Source organism: Parasteatoda tepidariorum, chromosome 9 (assembly GCF_043381705.1).
Source record: "Parasteatoda tepidariorum isolate YZ-2023 chromosome 9, CAS_Ptep_4.0, whole genome shotgun sequence".
Taxonomy (NCBI): domain Eukaryota; kingdom Metazoa; phylum Arthropoda; class Arachnida; order Araneae; family Theridiidae; genus Parasteatoda; species Parasteatoda tepidariorum.
Genome location: NC_092212.1, coordinates 10,541,812 through 10,562,332, shown reverse-complemented (window position 1 = coordinate 10,562,332; position 20,521 = coordinate 10,541,812). Strand labels below are relative to the sequence as shown.

At 32.0% G+C, this 20,521-nt stretch overlaps 1 protein-coding gene across 1 annotated transcript; it reads left to right on the top strand.

Annotated features, from left to right (window-relative positions):
• Positions 1 to 317: 317 nt before the first annotated feature.
• Positions 318 to 1,676, top strand: LOC139426512 (jerky protein homolog-like). The gene has a single exon (XM_071185733.1). It carries the CDS (start codon positions 318 to 320, stop codon positions 1,674 to 1,676), a length of 1,359 nt encoding a protein of 452 aa, XP_071041834.1.
• Positions 1,677 to 20,521: the final 18,845 nt, after the last annotated feature.

Genomic DNA, 20,521 nt, shown 5'->3' with positions numbered 1-20,521 from the left:
ACCCACCCCCCTTACCACCAAATGGTTTCGACTGGTCACATGATTCCCTCCCTGGAATCGGGAAATTGTATTGCGGGAAAAAGTACAGTGGTTACATTCAGTCAATTCTACAGATTCGAAATGAGTAGCAATAAGAGAAAGCGAGTTGTTGTTTCTATAGAAATAAAATTAGTAGCAATTCAAAGATTAGATAAAGGTGAAACAATAAAGATATATCGAGACTTCTCGGAGTCGGAGAAGTTACTATTGGCGACTGGAAAAGAAATGAAATAGAAATATGGAGTGCAGAAAAGGCTAATTGCAGTTTACGAAAAACAATGAAAAAGTGCGAATTCGAAAAAACATCCGAATCATTATTCCTATGGTTCACACATTTGAGAGAAAAGGGAAGTCCAATATCAGGGCCTATGCTACAAGCAAAAGCATTGGACTTTAATAAACTTTTCTATGCTGGAGAAGATTTCACTGCTAGTAGTGGATGGTTGGATCGTTGGAGAAAGAGATATGGAATTCGTCAATTAAATTTATCGGGAGAAAAGTTATCAGCTGACTGTGAGGAGGTGATTAAATTCAAAGAAAATTTTAAAAATTTCATTGCAAAAGAAAGTCTGAAAATGGAGCAACTTTTCAATTGCGGTGAAACAGGACTTGACTTTAGAATGTTGCCTTCAAAAACTCTTGCGGCAAAGAATGAAAGGTCAGCTCCGGGGTACAAGATAAGTAAAGAAAGGGTAACAATATTAGCATGTTCGAATGCATCTGGAAACCTAAAACTAAGAACAATGTTGATTGGCAAGTCGAAAAAACCTAGAGCATTTAAGAACATTCATATTCCAAGTTTACCAGTGTATTACAAAAATCAAAAAAGTTCTTGGATGGATGCGGATTTGTTCAAAAAATGGTTTTTTGATGAATTCGTTCCTAACGTAGAGACATTCTTAAAAAATCAAAATCTTCCAAGGAAAGCAATATTACTGCTTGACAATGCTCCATGTCATCCGAATGATGATGAATTGGCGAGTGGCAACATTAAAGCCCTTTTTTTGCCGCCCAATGTCACATCACTTATTCAGCCTTTAGATCAAGGTGTTTTGGAGAACATGAAGAGAAATTATCGAAAGAAATTACTAAAATTTCTTATTGAAGGAATTGAGGAAAATAAAAGTGTTCCTGAGACACTTAAAAGTTTAAATGTAAAGGATGCTGTCTACTGGATAGCTGAGGCATGGGATGAAGTAAAATCAGACACCATAAAAAAGTCGTGGAGGAAAATTATCGATACACAGAGTACAGAACATCACAGAAAGTCCAATGAATGTAGTGATGAGCTTTTGGATTTAGTCATTAAACTGCCACTAGCTGAGCCAATAAACGAAGAGGGTGTACGTGATTGGATAAATGCTGACGAGCAACAAGAAATTACGGATGAAATGATCGTCAATACTGTGAATAAGGAAGAGGAATCTAGTGATGAAGACAGTGAGGATGAAAATCGATATATGAAAATTTCGCATACAGATGGATTAAAAGCTATCGAAAGTGCTATTGAATACATAGAACAACAAGAAGAAGCAACACCAGCAATCCTGTTATCTTTAATAAAATGGCGAAACATTCCTGCGGAAAAACGCCAAAGTAAAGTTATACAAAAAACAATTAAGGACTTTTTTAAGTAAGAACTCCTTAATTATCGTAAAAATATGAATTGCATGTGGTGTATCTGTATAACCTTTGTATTTGTTAAAATATACATTTAAACCTACACGATTTATCTTAATTTACATTTTTCGCTTTAACCGAGTTTTTCGGTTGTCCAAGTTAACTCGGATAATCGGGGCTCTGCTGTATATATATATATATGTGTGTGTGTGTGTGTTTATATGCATGTATTTTTTGCGAATATAATTGTGAGAGCTGATGAAAAGATTATATCTTTTATTTTCCGGATTTTTTTAGAAAGTAGTTTCTTTATTTTTTCGGATTTTTTTCCGGTTTCTTGTTATTTTCTTTTTCTTCCCCAACTCCCTTTTTTTTCATTGTTCTTTCCCCATGTTTTCTCTACATTTTGAACTACATCCGGAGATCAATGTTTTAATGCAATGAATGGTCTGTTTTTCTGCTGCACCTTATTCAATCAAAGAAGCTATCTCGTTAACAATGCTTATTACAATTTCTGTGTTCATTTTAAATATTCATTTCTGGTGAGTTTTTAAAGAAAAATAAGCAGATTTCTTCTTTAAAAGATTCAAGCATTCTGTTTTCATAGAGTAGAAACACGAGCTCAAGTACCATTAATCTAGTATAGTATGTCTATCTATCGAACTCCTCCTGCCCAGAGTCTGCAACCTCGTTACCATAGTCACCGACAGTGCTCCTGACGAATGGCAGAGGGAGTTCCATAGATAGACAAACTTTACTATCAGTCTCCCTCCAATTTTCTACGGAATTTTCGTAATTTCAAAAAACATAATTTCCTACTGGTAAGAAGTGTGATGCATTAATTTTGAGTCTGGTTCATTTAATCGACAGTCACTTCCTCGACAGGCCATTTCATCGACTAGTCATTTTATCGACAGGGTCATTTCGTCGACAGGGTCATTTCGTCGACAGGGTCATTTTGTCGACAGGGTTATATCTTTCCAAGGTTATTATATCGACAGGGTCATTTCGTTGATAGTTCCATGCGTAATTCTGAAGCTATTTTAGAGATTTAATCTAAATATTTTTTTTTAATTAGAAAAATTTTATTATTTAATCTTTATACTAAAGTAAAATTATTTATTGCTGTGTATTGCTCCAGTTGCATTAAAAGAAGTTCGCTTTTTAAATTAATTGATGAGTAGTTGAGCAGCGTTTAATCGAGAACGGTTGATGTATCAAAATCTACTTTTCTATATCTAAATCGTAATAGCGCGACATTTGCTTTCAGGATAGATAAGAATTTTCTTCAGAACAAACCGTGGTCAGTAGTTGATATAGTGTGACGTTAGCAATCAAATTTATTTTTAATATCAAATCAAATTAATAATAATATGTTATTCTTAGAATTAAAAAAATATATACAATATAAATTTAGACACTATTTCAGGGGAGGGAAGTTAAATTCATTACTGTAAAAATTTTCAACATTTTTACATACATTTTAACAAAAACATAGATATCAGTATAATTCTCATAGAAATGAAAATAATCATAGGCCTTAAATAATTATATCGCCGTAAGTAAAAAAATAAAATAAAATTTAAGGTTGAAAAGTAACTTCTTAATGTTTACTTCAATTGCAATTTTAAACTTTTTGTTCAGCATCTTTAACATTACGTCAGGATGAAGGAATATGCTTATTCGAAAATTCGAACTGAATAATCAAAATCGAACTTAGTCTTAGTTAAAATTTGACCAATTTTTGAATAGTTCAACTGCTCAAATTTTTAGCTCGTTTTCTATACTGGATGAAAGCACAATTTCCAAACGCTTTCTGATCATTATCAGCAGAATTTATCTCCAATCATAATTTTGATTATTTTCGGCCTGAAAAGGCCAGGAGACTCAAAACTAAAATGTAGAAAAATACGAAAATAAAAAATTTACATATATTTAAAATATCAGTAGACTAAAAATGAGAAAATAAATTTATTAAAATTTTCATGCATAACAAGAACCACAAGGTCAAAATTTTACAATAAATTTCTGTCAACATTTAGAATTCCACTCTTTTCGTTTTGGTGATAAAAATTAACATATCTTTTTCTTTTTCAGTACACTTATCAAATATGATGTTTAAAAGCATTTCCATTTCCGATTGCACTGTTTAAAGGACTTTCCTTAGTGCTCACCTTTTAAATATATACTCTCATTGCAACTTTTATTAATTTAAATATATTTTTATTCTGTGGCAAATCGAAAAGGAAAACATTTTAATATTTGGGTAAAAAAATAAGTTCACTAAACTTATTTTTAGTTTAACTATAATGAGAATAAAATCAGATGCATGCATATGGACAACTCTCCTCAATGATAAACTCAAAAGTCAAGTTATTTGTTATATCGTAATCAATAGCGTTTTTTATTCTCTAAATGTTTTAAATCATAAAAACCAATTAGACTGGTTTCATCCCCTAATTTGGAACCAATTTTTACACGATCATTTCGATTACGTCGCATACCGGAGTGATTTTGAGTTTTTTTTAAACATTAACGATGTTTATTGTATAAGGTAAAATAACTTATAAATGGTTGTGGAACACATATGATAAAACTTATAATAATCTATTAAACATTAAAACGTTATAAATAATTAATTAAATGAGAAATAAAATTAACTGGAAATGTGAGAACAAGTATTCTTTTTCAAATATTTCCTTTAAATTTTACAAGAATTGTCAGAAACTTCCCTCTTCAGCAGCATAGCTGACAAAGACATGAGGAAGAGGTTTAGAACAAATTTTTTTATCCACAATATTTTTTTACAATAATGTACGTAATCTATTTATTAAGTTGGATTTTCATTTTATTTTTTTCCCTATGAATTTTTTTTCAAGATTTTTATAATTCTAGGAAGTTCCGCCCCTTGCTCACCAACCTTCGTAATAGCCACACATACATCTAATAGTATGTTTTTGCCTAGATCGATATTTTTTTAAAGGGAAAACATATAAATATTAGAATTTTATGTAAGAAAATTTTGTTAATATGTTAATAGTAACAAAATTAATGATTACTTGCATATGAAAAAAAAATCAACTGAGCTTGAAAAAAGAATAAATATATAAACACAGGGAACATATAAATTTATGATAAAACAAGAAGCTATTTTACTAGCTAACTATCTAAAAGACTTGTGTTTATCTGATTACATTCTTTGTAATCGCCACCATTGTTAGCATTGTAAAAGCTTGTAACCTTTCTTTTCTTCTTGACAAGATTTTAAACTGTATTAATGCGAATTACTCATTGTGGGGAGGATTACGTAAGTATAATTTTCTCTTTATCGTCAGAGAATTTTTGCAGAAGAAATGGCCTATCGACCACGTGGTTTCATTATATCACAGATTCATTATATACGTTCTTTTTTTTCTTGCTAATTCACCCTTCATTCACTCCCTGCATCAAGAATCATTCACATTATTTATTGCCATTGCTGATCTATCATACTGTACATTAAAAATTAATCTTAGAAATAAATGTGTTAAATATGACTAAAAAAATTGTGTAATATTCAACTTAAAAGTGTAAAATGCAATTAATGTTTCGTTTTTGCAACGTGATGTGAAGAGAGGAGTAGGCAATTTTCAAATAAAAAGCTTCTTTCCGGGCAACTNTAAAAAAAAAAAAAAAAAAATACTTATTTTCTGGCAACTTCAACAAGCTATAAAGATTTTGCACCAGGGTAGGATTAAAAAATTTCAACACAAATATACTAAATTACAAAGAAGTGCAAGGGGCATAACGTCTAATGAAAAAAAAAATCATGAAACTAGTTTCAAAATTACGCATGACTTTGCCTGCGAAACGACCTATTCTACAAATTGTCAACTAAATGACCATGTCGACGAAATCACCCTGTCGAAGAAATGACACTGTTGATGAAATGGCCATGTCGAACAATCACCCTGTCGATGAAATGACCCTGTCGACGAAATGACCAACTCGATGAAATGGTCTGTCGATGAAATGGCCTGTTGCTGAAGTGATTGTCGAATGCGACCCATTGATTTTATTACTGAATTAGAATTCATATAACCAATAAAAGAAGAAAAAAAATCCTTTTTAGAGTTTTATTGGTACAAGACACATTTTTTTCTTTTTTAAAGTTTTTTTTTATGCTGAATAGTATAACATTGAGCATTGTGCGAAAAAAATTGGTCCTAAGAAATTTTCGTTTTTTTTTTGTTCTATAAAAAAATTACAAAAACCTCTTTTTAATTTTTGAAATAAAGAAACACCATCTTGATATTTTTTATGTTAAAAAGTGTTGCATTTAGAATTATGACAAAAAATATCAGAAGTATTAGAAGTTATCACTTTCCATTTAAATATTCTTGAAATTTGCCAAACAAATTCAAAAATTTTTTTTAATAAAATTTTTTAAATACGCGTACAAATATTTTCAGCAATTTAATTGCTTAAGCACATAGCTTTCTGGTTTTCTCCTTTCCAATGTGGAAAAATAAAGAATATAGGCTTATAAATAAAAAAGGATAGAGACAGTTTCAAAATGCGAGCCACCAAACGCCGTTTTCGAGTCAAATTTTAAAATGGCCCTCTAATGGTAATGCAAAAAATTTACTTCTGCTATTTTTAATCAAGAATTTTTCTACAAAAATCTTTGATAAGTTATCAACGAGTTTTTTTACTTTGGTCTGTTTCACTTGGATTGAACATATACTAAGAAACATAACGCCTACTTTTCTATTCCAACCTTAACTGAATTGTAAAGAGTCACTAATTAATACTGGAGAACAATTTACGTCCTGATCCTGACTTTGTACGAATGCTTTTCTGAATCACCCGTCCCCAAGGGGTTAATACAAGTACTTCATTTTTCCTAATTTGGTTGCGTAAAAGTAACACTTAAGACAAAAACAAACATACGTGCTCCATATATCACATTGTAATACATTTGACGAAATCGAGAACCGGAAAACAGCTCATGTAAAATAGAAAATTTTGACGTTCGCCAAGATAAATAGAAGGTGGATGCTGGAAATTGTAGGTATATATTTTCCGTTTCTATTTCTAACTCACACTCAAACATCTATACTACAATAAAATGTAGGATGGCAGAGCGCTAAACAAATTTTTCGAGAACCAGAGTGAAAATTAATTAAATGCAAATAATTTTCATAATATAATGTTTGTTTTAAATACTGGTAGATTTGTTTTCTTATTTATATAAATTTTACACAAATCATTGTGACATCTATATTAAAACTGGATTTTAAATTTACACCATTGGGGACGGGTGATTCGGAAAAGCATTCGTACAAAATCAGGACGTAATTAAATGAAAAACGGTAACTTAAATGTAGTCGTTTCTAATTTGACAGACTTACTTTGCTTTTACTTTAATTACTGTTAGTTTAATCATATATTTAATCAATGTTAATTCAAAGTATAGCTAAATAGTTTTATTTTGAACAAAGTAATGGTGAATTAAATAAATCAAACAATTATAACTCCGCCCACAAATAAACTGCTAAGGAATTACTTTGATTACCAGTTTTATCTTTTTACCCTGGTTGATACGTTTTTATGCTGGCACGTTTTCGTGACAGTCGGCGCGAAAGGGTTAACACTAATTTTGTTTGGAAAAATACAGATGCTTTTTAAAATGTTCTTTTTGTTTAGTTTTTTTTTATCTGAACGTACAAATTAATAAAGAAGGTGGAGGTGTATAATATACATAAACATTTGTCTACTTTGAAAATAACACTTGAAACTAAAGATACATGTCCTAAACCTATTTCACTATCTGAAATATAGTATCACCTTCTTCCCACCACTCCCTACGAATTAGAAAGGAGGGGACACTGGTCGGAATTCTGGTTCTGAATTTATGCGCATCAACTTTGATAAAACTAGCTTTTACAGAGAGAGGGGAGTGTCAACTGTTCCGCTTTCTGCTGAAGTTTTCATAAATTTCCAGTGGAAAAAATTGTAAACCTTGTAAATAAGAATAATTACGCTTGCCTTTTTAAGTGTCACCATCAGATCAGGGCCGTAACTACGTCGGGGCAGTTGGGGTATTCTCTGTAGGCGACAACGTTCTAATGGGGCTCCGAAATAAGGGAAATGCATTTCTTCACAATTAGGGTAATTTAAAATCTATTCTTTCTTATTATTTTCAACTAAAGAGAATGTGCAAAAGAGGAACTGCTAAAAACAATTTTTTTTTTTTAAAATTTGTAATTATAAGTTAGGATTACTTTAAATAGAAAGAAAAGAGAAGATTTTTTCTGAAAATTGTTTCTTCCCTCTGAAGAACAGTAACGCTGAAAATAGAGGGGATCAAAGGCATTCAGTTGATTGTATATATCACTCTCCTGCTGTAGTTGTCTCATCAATGATCTATGAGGCTGACCACTAAAAAAGAATACTATGTATTATTTTACATTTGCAAATGTTTTTTTCTTTTTTTTAAACGGCAGGCACTTTTTTTTAGTGGCAGGAAATTTCGGTCTCTACCTCGGGAGATGCCTCGAGTTTTGTTCAATCAACGTTACCCAGTGAGCTTCTGTCAACCTAAGTCACAGATGCGAGCAACACTTCCCATACCACACTGCCTCAGATACCCGTTCATAAGGTGGGCCTCATTCACACAACTGAGAACAACGCAGAGAGAGAGAGAGAGAAATCCATGCCCTGAGCGGGACTTCAACCCGCAACCATTGGCTTCACATTTAGGCGTAGTGGCCGCTCGACCAACTGACTATCCCATATGCAAATGTTTTGAACAAGATTCCTTCCTTTTGATATCTTTCCAGGAAAACCATTCGTTTACCTATTGATCATTATCTATGCAATGTTATCTCTAGTTTTTCAAAAAGAAAAAAAAATAATAATAATAAATATTACAATTTCTGAAAACATGGATTCCCCTTGTCACTCAACCTCTATCCTTGCAAAAAATCCCATCCTGCAAAAAATCCTATCCTTGGAGCACCTGAAATAATCTCGCGTTCAAACTTAGTTATAAGTAGACCATTATGACTAGAGCTTTAAAAATTGCGATAATTATGTCAATATTCTAAAGGCCACTGCAAGACAGAGCTGGAAAACCACAGTGGATGAAGTTGGCATCTCTGAGAATATCCAGCTACAAAATACAGCAACAATTTCCTAAGCACAATATATGTATTTAAAAATAGGAGCTGTTCTATAAATATGACGCTGGGTGATACAAGGTTAACGCATTAACAACACGCGTATACACAAAATTGTAATTATTACTATATATTTTTTTATCGATTTAGAAAGAGAAAAGAAAACGAAGATGAATGGTCTTTGGGATGGGTGAGCAGAACATACAGGGGGCTGAACCTGCGTGTTAATACGAATGGTTTAAAATAACTTCTCGATCGCATTATATCTACCGATCGTATAACATGTAACAATGTCCATAATTTTTGAGAATTGAAAAAAAAAATTCTTTTTTATTTACCTTGACTGAGTTGAAGGAAATCGAAAAGTAATTCGCCAAAAAATTTGTGAGAAAAAATTGAAAACTGCTAATCGTTTGTGGTTGTCCCCCTTTGACATAGTGGACGCTTCAAAAAGGAACCCTGACGGTGTGAAGACTTACTTAGGATCGTAATATATCATTACACAAGTGAAAGGACCGAAAAACTGGCATCGCGCAGCGTTAAAGTCGCCCGGGTGCGTAATATAAAATCGTCATGCACTCAGTTCCCCTTGGCGACTTGGCACAATTACATAATTCTGATGAAAACTGGGCTTATTACAATATTTCCGAAGCTGTAACCTTGTACAAAAATTGTTTACGTTGAATAAAGGAAATATTTTCTTACAGTTTTGCCGAATTGTTCTTATCGTGAATGCGTAATTAAACTTTTATTTAAAAATAATTTTGCATTTATTATGCGTTTTGGTCAGGAGCATGTATTTTTATATTTCCTTTAAATTAATCGCACCTGCTTCTTATATAATTAAATTGATCTTTTAAGCAATCCGATCTTTTTCATTTAATGTTTTAAAAATTGTGTTGCAGTAACAAAAAAATATTTCATTTAATGGAGACATTGTTAATGTTTTTCTCTCTTGGAATTGTTCTCTTATAGAGCAAACGTAAGAAGAAGAAGAAGAAAAAAAAAGGAAAATATTTGAAAACGTGCTTCTGACATTTATTAAAAACTAATTTTGGGCAGAAATAAGTTCATTTTTTCTGAAACAGTGCTCAAATTAACTTTTTATTTGAAAGTTAATTGATTCAAAAATACACTCTCGCATCAATGTATTTATCGCAGACATAGGATGATGATCAAATTAGACTGCGATTTACTATTTTTAATAATGATTTACTTCACCCTTTCTTGAGAATTTGAAACAATTTATGATTTTCTATATGAAATTTTAACTGCAAAATTTTTAAACAAAAGTAAAAGTTTATTTTATCACTTATTATTTTTTCGGTGCAAATCAATTAAAAATATATAGCTGAAATTTTATTTAACTTAACTCAAATCCAAATTAATTTTTTCATTATTAATGAAAGTTATATTTTAAATAAAGAAATGAATTTGTAAGAAAAATGTTATATCACTACATTCTTTATCTTTAGAAAATATATTAGAAGTAAAAAAAAATACTAAATCCATAGGGAAAGCTTTATCAGAATATGACGGTCCATTATTGGGAGAGCCGAGATTAAACACATTAAAACCCGTTCAATTGTCAGATGAAAGTGGGAGAAGGCAAAACTTGATCACTAGGAACATTTTTAAGCTTCCAAAAATAATCAAATTAGTTTTGTAAAATTCGCATTTTTAAAATTAGATTTCTCAAAAACCATTTAAAATTTTACTTTTTAAAATGATGTAAAAATTTGTTATACCTAACCTATCAATTTTTTTATTATTTAGAAATAAAATGACGAAAATAATAATTTTTTATGAAAATGTATACAAACTTTTCAATTGTATGCGAAGATCAATTAATTTTGCTATTCGAGATATGACGCATTCATATTCATTTCGAGAAATTCAGAACATTTCAAATTGAATAATATATTTTGCTACTACGTTTTTTTTAGTGACATTTAAACTTATTTATAATTATTATTTTTCTTAAAATGTACTTAAAAATCGTTTTTTTTTTAAATTTTATTTCTTTATTTTAATTGTATGCGAAGATCAATTAATTTTGCTATTCGAGATATGACGCATTCATATTCATTTCGAGAAATTCAAACATTTCGAACTAAATAATATATTTTGCTACTACGTTTTTTTTATGAAATTTATGTACTTCAAAATTTCATTTGTTTATTTATGTTTTGAAATCTGGTAATTTTTGCTCACTAATTTTCCAAATAAAATTTTTTTACTTACTTTTGCTTAAACTACTTGCATTTTGACTCGTTACTTTCTAAAAGTAACGTATCCACGCAGGAATATAATTAAATAATTAACGTTATGCTGGTTCTTTTGGCCGCACGAACAATTTTATCTTAATATTTAAGAGGAAAAGTACCGGTTTCTTTTAATTCGAGAGAAAGTTCAATCTTAGAGATATAAGGGATGTAATTTAAGTCATGATCAAAAAGAATAATTATCAATAAAATTTATAATCTAAATAAGAAGACGAAAAAGAACTTTATACCTTCTTCTTAATATTACTCTTTGTCACTGCAATAAAGCTGAAAATGATCTTCAAAATCTTGCAAATCAAGTTTCGACTAAAAGTTGTCATCCCCTTTTAAGTAAAAAGTAGGCGTTTAAGTAGGAACGCGAAAAGCTGTTGGAAGCTTCAGTTTTTGATGCTTTCTTTCTGGCTGAAGATTTCGTGATTGCCAATTTTTTATTTTCAAAATGAGGAATATATTTTTAATATTGATCTTTTTTTTAAATGCATTGAAAAGGATATTCGATTTTTTTTCAGTTTATACATGTATTATGCAGAAATTAAAAAAAAAATTCATTTCATTTACCACATTAAGTATTATAATGATTTCAATTATCAAGCATCAATTCAAATATTCAAGCATCGTTACTACTCAGTTGAAGTATAAAATCAACATCAGCTTTGCACTTTTTCATAACTCATCCGCTTCAAGATCATTCGTTTCATGCTCATTCTACAAGATCTCAACTGATGATACATCCCCACTTCTCCTTCTCATGCTTGAAGTCGGCATCTCACAGATCAATCTAATGGGGTATTGGGGTCATGATATTCGATTTAAGCAGATTTTCGGTAGCAGATTGATATACTGATGACATCTGACGCTGAATAGTCGAGAGTGGATACCTGGCACTGGTAATACCTTGATCACCAAGGAGGCTCCCGATTGTTAAAGATCGTTCATCAGCTCGGTGTGGATAGCATTCCCCTCGGAACGAGAAGGGCGTGACGCAAGACGACTCTCAGTCCTCTATCAAGGTCGGAGTGAGGTCCCCGTAGGAGATTACTGAAGCACGTGGATAACTTTTCTTGGCTGAATTAAATTCTGATATTGTGAAAAACCCTGTGCTTAAAAGGGATAACTCTCCAGATCATTCATGTATAAACAAACCCAGATTTGTTTGGGAAGACATTCCCAATAAGTTATCCCGTGATGAAGATATCCTCAATGAGGCAAACAGCCTCAATAAACTGGAATTTACTAAGTGTGCTAGTGTAGTAAAAGGGTTAAAGGAGGAGAGAATAAAGAGTATCTCAAGACAACGCGGATATCTCCAGTCCGTATCGCGCAATAATGACAAGTTCATGATTGAACAATCTAAATATCTCCTCAAAAGTCTTACTGATACCCAAGGGCTCCGGCAGCGGGGTGCAAGGGGGTGCACGTGCACCCCCCTGGCTTTTTTTGAACATTTAAAGAGATACAGAAAAAAATTTGATTATAATTTTTTTATTAAAAATATTTTTATTCAAGAACAAATAATTAAGTAATTATTGATACATAACAATTAAAAAATTGTATAATCAAACAAGAATTGTAATCGTCTTGTTAGCTGTCCAAATCTGTTAATAACTTTTTCAATGAATTCTGAGTCATCTTTTCTTATGCACACTGAGCATGCACAAACTACTTAATCTCTCGTGAGACATTGTATACCGATTCCATGTTTTAATGCTTCGCATTGTACTAAAAGTGCGTTCAATAGTGCACGTAGTAGCTGGCAGAGTTAGGCCAATTTTGACTGCCTCCCCGCTACAGCTGGATAAAACGGTGTGGCCTGAATAACTAAATCTATGTATTCGAGGGATTCATAAGAATTTTCTCTATTAAAATAGATGAAAAAAATTAACAGATGGAAGTATGTGTAATAACAAAGCAAAATGTAACCGAATACTTTTTTTAGGGGGGAGAGTAGTTTGTTAGAGGGTTGCACCCCCTTTTATATTATTCTGCCGGCGCCCTTGCTGATACCTTACCCAGCTTAGAAGGTAAGTGCAATTTATATGATTATATGCTAAATCACTGGCCTAAGAAGCGTAAAGCTACTAAAACTAAACTTCCAAACTCTCCTTCCTCTTCCCTTAATAATGATGTATCTCAATGTTGTTATAAATAATGTTTTATCTTGTGATAATAATGATAATTTTTCTAATAAGACCTCCCATGATGATAGAATGGAGGCACTACCTAGTGTTAGTTATAATAATGACGAACATAACTCCCATGATGATAGAATGGAGACCCTCCCCTCTTGCAGTAACAAGAGAACACGCGAATTTACTGATACTGACGAAGATAGCGTTATTGATAATAGTATAAAAGTCAGGAGAACTAAATCAAATTTTTGACCCCGATATTGATTTTTATAACGATGTTTTGGATGATAATAACGATAGTACTCCCCCTATTAACGTTAAAAACATGGAGCCTAGGAATCTTGTGTGTACCCTAAGTACTGAAATTGATAAAAAAAAACTATATAGATTGAAATTCGCCAGTAATGAGACTATTCTTGTCTTCCCAAAAAATTCAGAGGTTCACAGACATATTACTAAAATTTTAGACCAGGTTAAAATTGATTATTGGGTACTCCCCAATAAAAGTGAGAAGCCAGCCAAGGTCGTCATTAAAGGAATTCACCCCCGCACCCCCGTTGAGGAAGTGAAACAAGAACTCCTGGACCTTGGCTACAGCGTAATCGATGTTAAGCAACTTAAAAGAACTAGAGACAAAAGTTCTTTACCTATATTTCTTATTTAACTCAGTCAAATGAGTGATTACAGAACTATTTATGAGCTTCATGAATTTCAATACGTTGAGGTCAAGGTTGAGAGCTTCAAACCCAGGAAAAACCCTTTACAGTGTTTTAATTGTCAATCCTGGGGGCATGGAGCGTCCTACTGTCTCTGTGCACCCCAGTGTGTTAAATGCGCTGGGGATCACCAGTCAAGGGATTGTACCAAATCACGTGACATCCCTGCCACTTGTGTGCTTTGCGGTGGTGACCACACAGCCAGTTATAGAAAATGCTCTAAAGCCCCTCAGTCCAGAATGAACAGATTTATAAACAGTAGAAGTGACAGACCAAATTACAGAAATAATTACAATCAATTCACCCATCAATTTAACTACACCCACCAGAGGTACACCCGTCCTCTGGATCAACCGACTTATGCCCAAGTAGCCAGCAGAGATGTTGATCGACCCCCCGATGACATAGATTCCCTAAACGCCGATGAACGTGTTGAAAACACTTTTCAAAAAGTTGCTCGATTTATCGAAATTTTAGAGAATAAATTTGGTAATATCATTGAACTGGTTGATAAATTAGAAAATGCTGATAGCACAGTAGATCTAATCAAAGTTCTTTTTTCAAAATCAGTCCCCTCAAAGAATAATAAATGAACAACTCCTTTTTTAGTAAATTTAAAAACCTTCTTGTTGGAAATTAACGAACTTAAACATTTTATCAACAAATACTCCCCTGACATATTACTAATACAGGAAACCAAACTTGCCACTGCTCACTTTTTTAAAATACCTAATTATTTAATTTATCACACAAAGTCACATCGATGGCATACGCAAGCCTGTGGTGGAACTGCCATTATAATCAAAAGGAATATTAATCACAAGCTTCTTGATTATCTCAACTTCAATTATTTAGAAGCTACGACCCTTGAGCTATTTTTCTCCCCATCCCAATCTATTGTCATTTCTAGTGTCTATGTCCCCCCAAATGTCCCGGCCGCCTTTATCAGCGACCTTGAAAATCTAATTTCCTATGGTTTGATTATCTTTCTGGCTGGTGACTTCAACGCTAAACACAGCACATGGAACAACAACGATAGCAACCGCCTGGGCACCTCTCTATTCAATTTCATCAACTTAGCTAAATTAAATGTACACTACCCCCCAACCAATACCAGGATCTCGAACTTATCAGCTAATACGATAGATTTCGCCCTTTCTAGGAATTTAAATTACCTCATCCATATTAGTACCTTAAATGAACTCTGTTCTGATCATTTACCTGTTAAGTTTAGCATCAATATTAATGTCCCCAATAATCTTAATAAAATAAATAAAATCAACTGGCAAAAATTTAATTGCATTTTAGTTAATTCTCCCCTAGTTAACTATCCAGTTGACACCCCAACCCAACTAGATCAATTTGTTAACAGCTTCACTAACTCTATTAACAAGGCTAAGGAAGAGGCTTCCTATTTTGTAGAGGCTAATAATTACTGCGATGCACCCCCTCATATCAGAAATCTGATCAGAGATAGAAACAATATCAGGAGGCTTTGGCAGCAGTCCCGTGACCCAAATGACAAAGCTAGAATGAATCAGATCAACGCTAAAATTAGGAGAGATTTTCGAGCACACAAGCAATCATACTACACCAGGTATATCAAAGACCTATCTGTCCAAGATAACTCAATTTGGAAGGCAGTCAACAAATTTAAGGCTAAATCTTCAAGCATCCCACCCCTGAAACATAATAATTCTGTCATCTTCGATGACAATTTGAAAGCCAACATCATTGCTGACAGTCTTGAATTGCAGTTTACCAACGACCTTGTCGGAAATGATACTACTAACCTAGAGGTTAGAGGAGGTATTAATAATTTTCTTTCTTGCAGCTCTGACCCTGACACCCACACCCCGGTCCCTCTTTGTGATGTAATTAACTCTATTAAGAAACTTAAGAATAATAAGGGACCCGGTAAAGATAACATTAATAATAGACTAATCAAAGCACTCCCCCTTAACTACATTCACTATTTAACATGCATTATAGACTCAGCTCTACGCTTATCATACTTCCCCACTGATTGGAAGATAGCAGTCATTAAACCTATCCTAAAGCCAGGAAAAGACCCAACAAAACCAGACAGCTATCGACCAATCAGTTTACTCTCCTCTCTGAGCAAAATTGCTGAGGACATCATCTTGTGCAGAATGAGAGACTTCTGCGATGATAACCACATTATTATCGATGAGCAATTTGGCTTCCGCCCTAAACATTCCACACAACACCAACTCATCAGGCTCATTGAATACATACATGAAGGATGGCTACACAACAAACAATTAGGTGCCGTCTTTCTCGATTTGGCTAAAGCCTTCGACAAGGTATGGATCGATGCAGTTATCTATAAATTAATTAAATATAATTTCCCTAGACCACTTGTTCTAATTATACGATCCTACCTAACACACAGAAAGTTCATGGTCAACTGCAACACTTTTTTCTCAACCTTAAGACCTATTAATAGTGGTGTTACCCAGGGGAGCAAACTAGGACCCCTCCTATTTTTAATTTTTATTAATGATATCTCTAGAGATCCTGGCATTCTGACTGCACTGTACGCTGACGATACAGCCATTGCCACACAAAGCAAGTATATCAGCGATATCAACAGGAATATTATTTACCATCTCCTCACCATCATTGACTACTTCCAAAACTGGAAACTTGCCCTCAATATCGACAAAACTCAGGCGGTGCTATTCACCAGAAAAAGGACCTACAAGAAGGATGTTATCATTGATAACAACTTCTCTTTCAAATGGGATACCAAGGCTACGTACTTAGGTGTCATTATGGATAAAACCCTGACATTCAAATATCATTTTAGGAACATTAAGAGTAAGTTCATAGCTGCAAAATGTGCACTTTATCCTATTCTAAAAAAGAACTCTCCCCTCAGCACTAATAACACGATTCTAATTTTTAAAATGCTTCTCACCCCCCTATTAACATATGCAGCACCCGCCTTCGGGGGGGGGGCTGCAAAGACAAATCTTAAACTCTTACAGAGTGCTTATAACAAAACCCTCCGCAATATCACAAATTCACCCTGGTATTTCAGGAATAAAAATATCCGTAATGACACCTGTACGCCTAGCCTTCTTGACTTACACAAAAATAGTTCTCTTAAGTATTTTCTTAAGAGTACTGGACACTTCAACCCCCTTATTTGGTCTTCCTCTAACTACGACCCAGATGACCCTAAGTGCAGGAGACGGCCTAAGGCAATTCACTACTATAATAATCTCCAAGACATCATTTGAGTAGTATTGCTGATTTTTCTATCCCCCTGACTGGCTCCTCATCTCCTCTATCATCATTATCCTTTTCCACCTTCTTGGCTTGGCCCAATCCTTCGCGGAATTACTGCGGCTCATTCTGATTCAAATTACTAATTCAACTACTAACAATGCTAATCACTCACTGCTTATTTGTCAATTATTATAAATAAAAAATAAATAATGATTTATAATAAATAATTAATTTCTTTTTCCATTGTTTATGTTATTACCTGTCTGTGTTATCCCTGTTCTATCTTCTTATCCACACTTTTATTTAACTAATAACATTAAGTTTACTAACCCAAATAATTTTAATATCAATGGCCTTTGATTCAGTTTGTAATCATGTAATTTATGGAGGTGGCCTTTTTGGCCAGGTACTCCGGTGCACCAATTATTAGTTTCCGCAGTAACGATGTCATGTTAAGCCTAGTAAAAAGCATTCAAAGTTTGTCAAATATTTGCAAATTTTAATTTGTGTTATGTACCGTTTCTAAAATCATGTTGGCGTGTCCGGAGTAGTTGGCATCTCTGTGTTATCGTCGGAATGACAATACTGCGTAAAGTAACGACTACTTTCGTTTGGAAATAACATGTATGAAGTACGAACAGCTTGTATTGTACATAGTATTAACTTAATAATAAGTTATGTAGGTGCACTCAGAGGATATAAAATTCATATCTGATTCTCATAATTCATGATAGTTGGCTTCGGATAAGTGAAAGGCTGTTACCGAGGCCAAGCACAAGCAAACGAGAAAAAAATACTAGATTGTTTCATATCTACTTACAGGGCCAAAGAAGTGTACACGGAGGAGATATTAGAACTTTGCTCTCGCTTCCTATGGATGGAATAATGCGAATGGTAACACCTACTTCATTCAGTGCATTCTAGTGTTGTATACTGAAGTAAAAAACATCAATACCAGCTGAAATTCTCTGTCTCTTCGTAATTTTGTTCGCTGGCTTTTTTTTTTCTTTTTTGAATATTAAAATGAATTTTTAGAAAAACTTTATGTTCGGTTAATTTTCTTTGGTTAATTATATATATATANTATATATATATATATATCAAGGTTATAAAAAGGTTATAAAAATAATAAAATTACGAAAAAAAAAATTCCGAAAAAGGAAAAAATATTAATAAAATTCGGAAAATAAAAAAGATGTAATTTTCTCATCTGCTTACACGATTATATCCCCAAAAAGGAGTGCTTTCTAATACTGTATCAATATAGCCAAAATAAAATATATCAATACAATGTTAAGAGGAGCTCTCAAAAAAGCTTTCAACGAATAAAATAGAACACATTAAGTAAAAATATCTCGTAAAAACAGAAAATAAAATATAAAGAAAAAACAGAATAAAACAAAAAACGAAATCTGTAGAGCTGGCAGCGAATTCAAATGAACTTACATGAACGGGAATGTTTTCAAGAATTATTTCAAATATTTTCGTAACAAGATTGATAGATTACAAAATATGAAAACAGAAGTGCGAATTAAGGTAAAAGCGTAAAAAGAGGAGTTTTGTTTTACAGTGCATTCTTACTAGAGTACTGAAGTGCGTTTGAATTGTTTGTTACGAAGGATTGGTCTGAAAATGGATGTGCAGAAGTTAGTATTATACGGGATAGTTTAAAGAAGTTGACAATTGATAATTTTAGAAAATTAACTTTTATTTAGGAAAAAAATATAACGAAATAGAAAAGAGAAAGAAGCATGAATTGCCTATTTTTAACATAATTTTAGACATGGTATTGTAAGAATTATATAAATTAACAAAGAAGTTTTTTAGTAAATTTATATACCATAATATTCAAATAACTCAAGGATTTAATGTAGAATTTAATTACTGTAGTTTGGTATCATTGTTTTTTTAATCAAATTTTGAAAGAGTTTGTCTACTTGTTTTCTGGATAAATAAGCATTACTACACACTCTTTTAATTCCGTTCATTTGATTAAAAATGATATTTAAATAGATATTATTAGAAACATTAGAATTCCAAGTAATTAGTTTGTATTTTATTAAAATTATTTCTTTTATCGTATAAATCAAAAAAGCAGATATTTTCTTATTTTATGATACCTAAATCCAAAAATTTGTAATTAATATTACCATCAAAATCAATAGTCGCAATAGAATTGATTTTATTATGCTTAATAAATTCTAAAATCGGTTGACTATTAGTGATAATTCAAGAAAACCCTTCTTTAACAATATTGTTAATAATTTTATTTAAGTAGTTAGAGAAAATGGTGCCAGGTTTAGTTAGGAAAGTTTTAGACCCACATGTTATTGTTCTAAATTTTATAGGAATTTTATGAAAATAGGGACAGATAATTAAGTACGAAAATTGTATATTGCTAATTTCAATTTTTAACATTTTTTATAAAGTTAAAATGTTCCTAATGACAATAGTATTATTTAAATTACTAAGTTTAAAATTTTTACTATTTTTTAACTCCGCATTTAAAAGTTCAGCATAGAATTTTTTACAGAAGATTGCATAATTTTTGTTAACTTTGTCTTTGAGGGTAATTACAAAATATTTTTGTAGTTGCTTAATTGATTGAACAACTTTAGAAAAATTTGTTGAATTATTACTGTTATTTAAACTATCCTTCTTATTGAAAACAAAGATTTTAATGTAATAATAAACACCCCATTTCCATTCTGTTAGCATGCCTAAAGGTAAAGAGAATCATTTGATATCTTTGAACAAAAACTATTCAGATCATTCAGAGAAAGTATTTTAGAATTTTATTAATTGATAAATGGTTCTAAATTTTGTGCCTTTTCTCAATAAATTCCTAAATTTTAAATTTTCTATAACATTTAAATTACGAGTGGAAATGTTATTATGATGTTTATCAATAAAATCAAAATATTTCACTTCTTCACAGTGACATTCATAATCGGATACATTAATCCTCCCTAAAGTTTCGCTTATTTCATTGTAATTAAATATAGTTCTACTAAAAGATTTATAATATTTAAAGATTTTAATTATGTTAAAATCTTTTAATGGAAATAATTTTTTTAAATTTTCAGAAATATTATTAAATTTGATCTTATCGAAAATAGGCTTTTGAAAGTTAATATCGAAATTTAAATTATCCAAATTTTCTTTTCTCTTTGGGAAAGGTTTACTCCTTTTAACTTTTACAAGATCGAAACAAAGAATTTTGAGGTGTAAATTAATAAAAGAAGAATTAATAATAAGATCTTGAAGTTCATTACATCATTATTCTCAATGGAGAACTTTTATTTATATAT

Coding starts and splice junctions, on each gene's coding strand:
- LOC139426512 (XM_071185733.1), top strand. CDS start 318: ATGAAAAAGTGCGAATTCGAAAAAACATCCGAATCATTATTCCTATGG.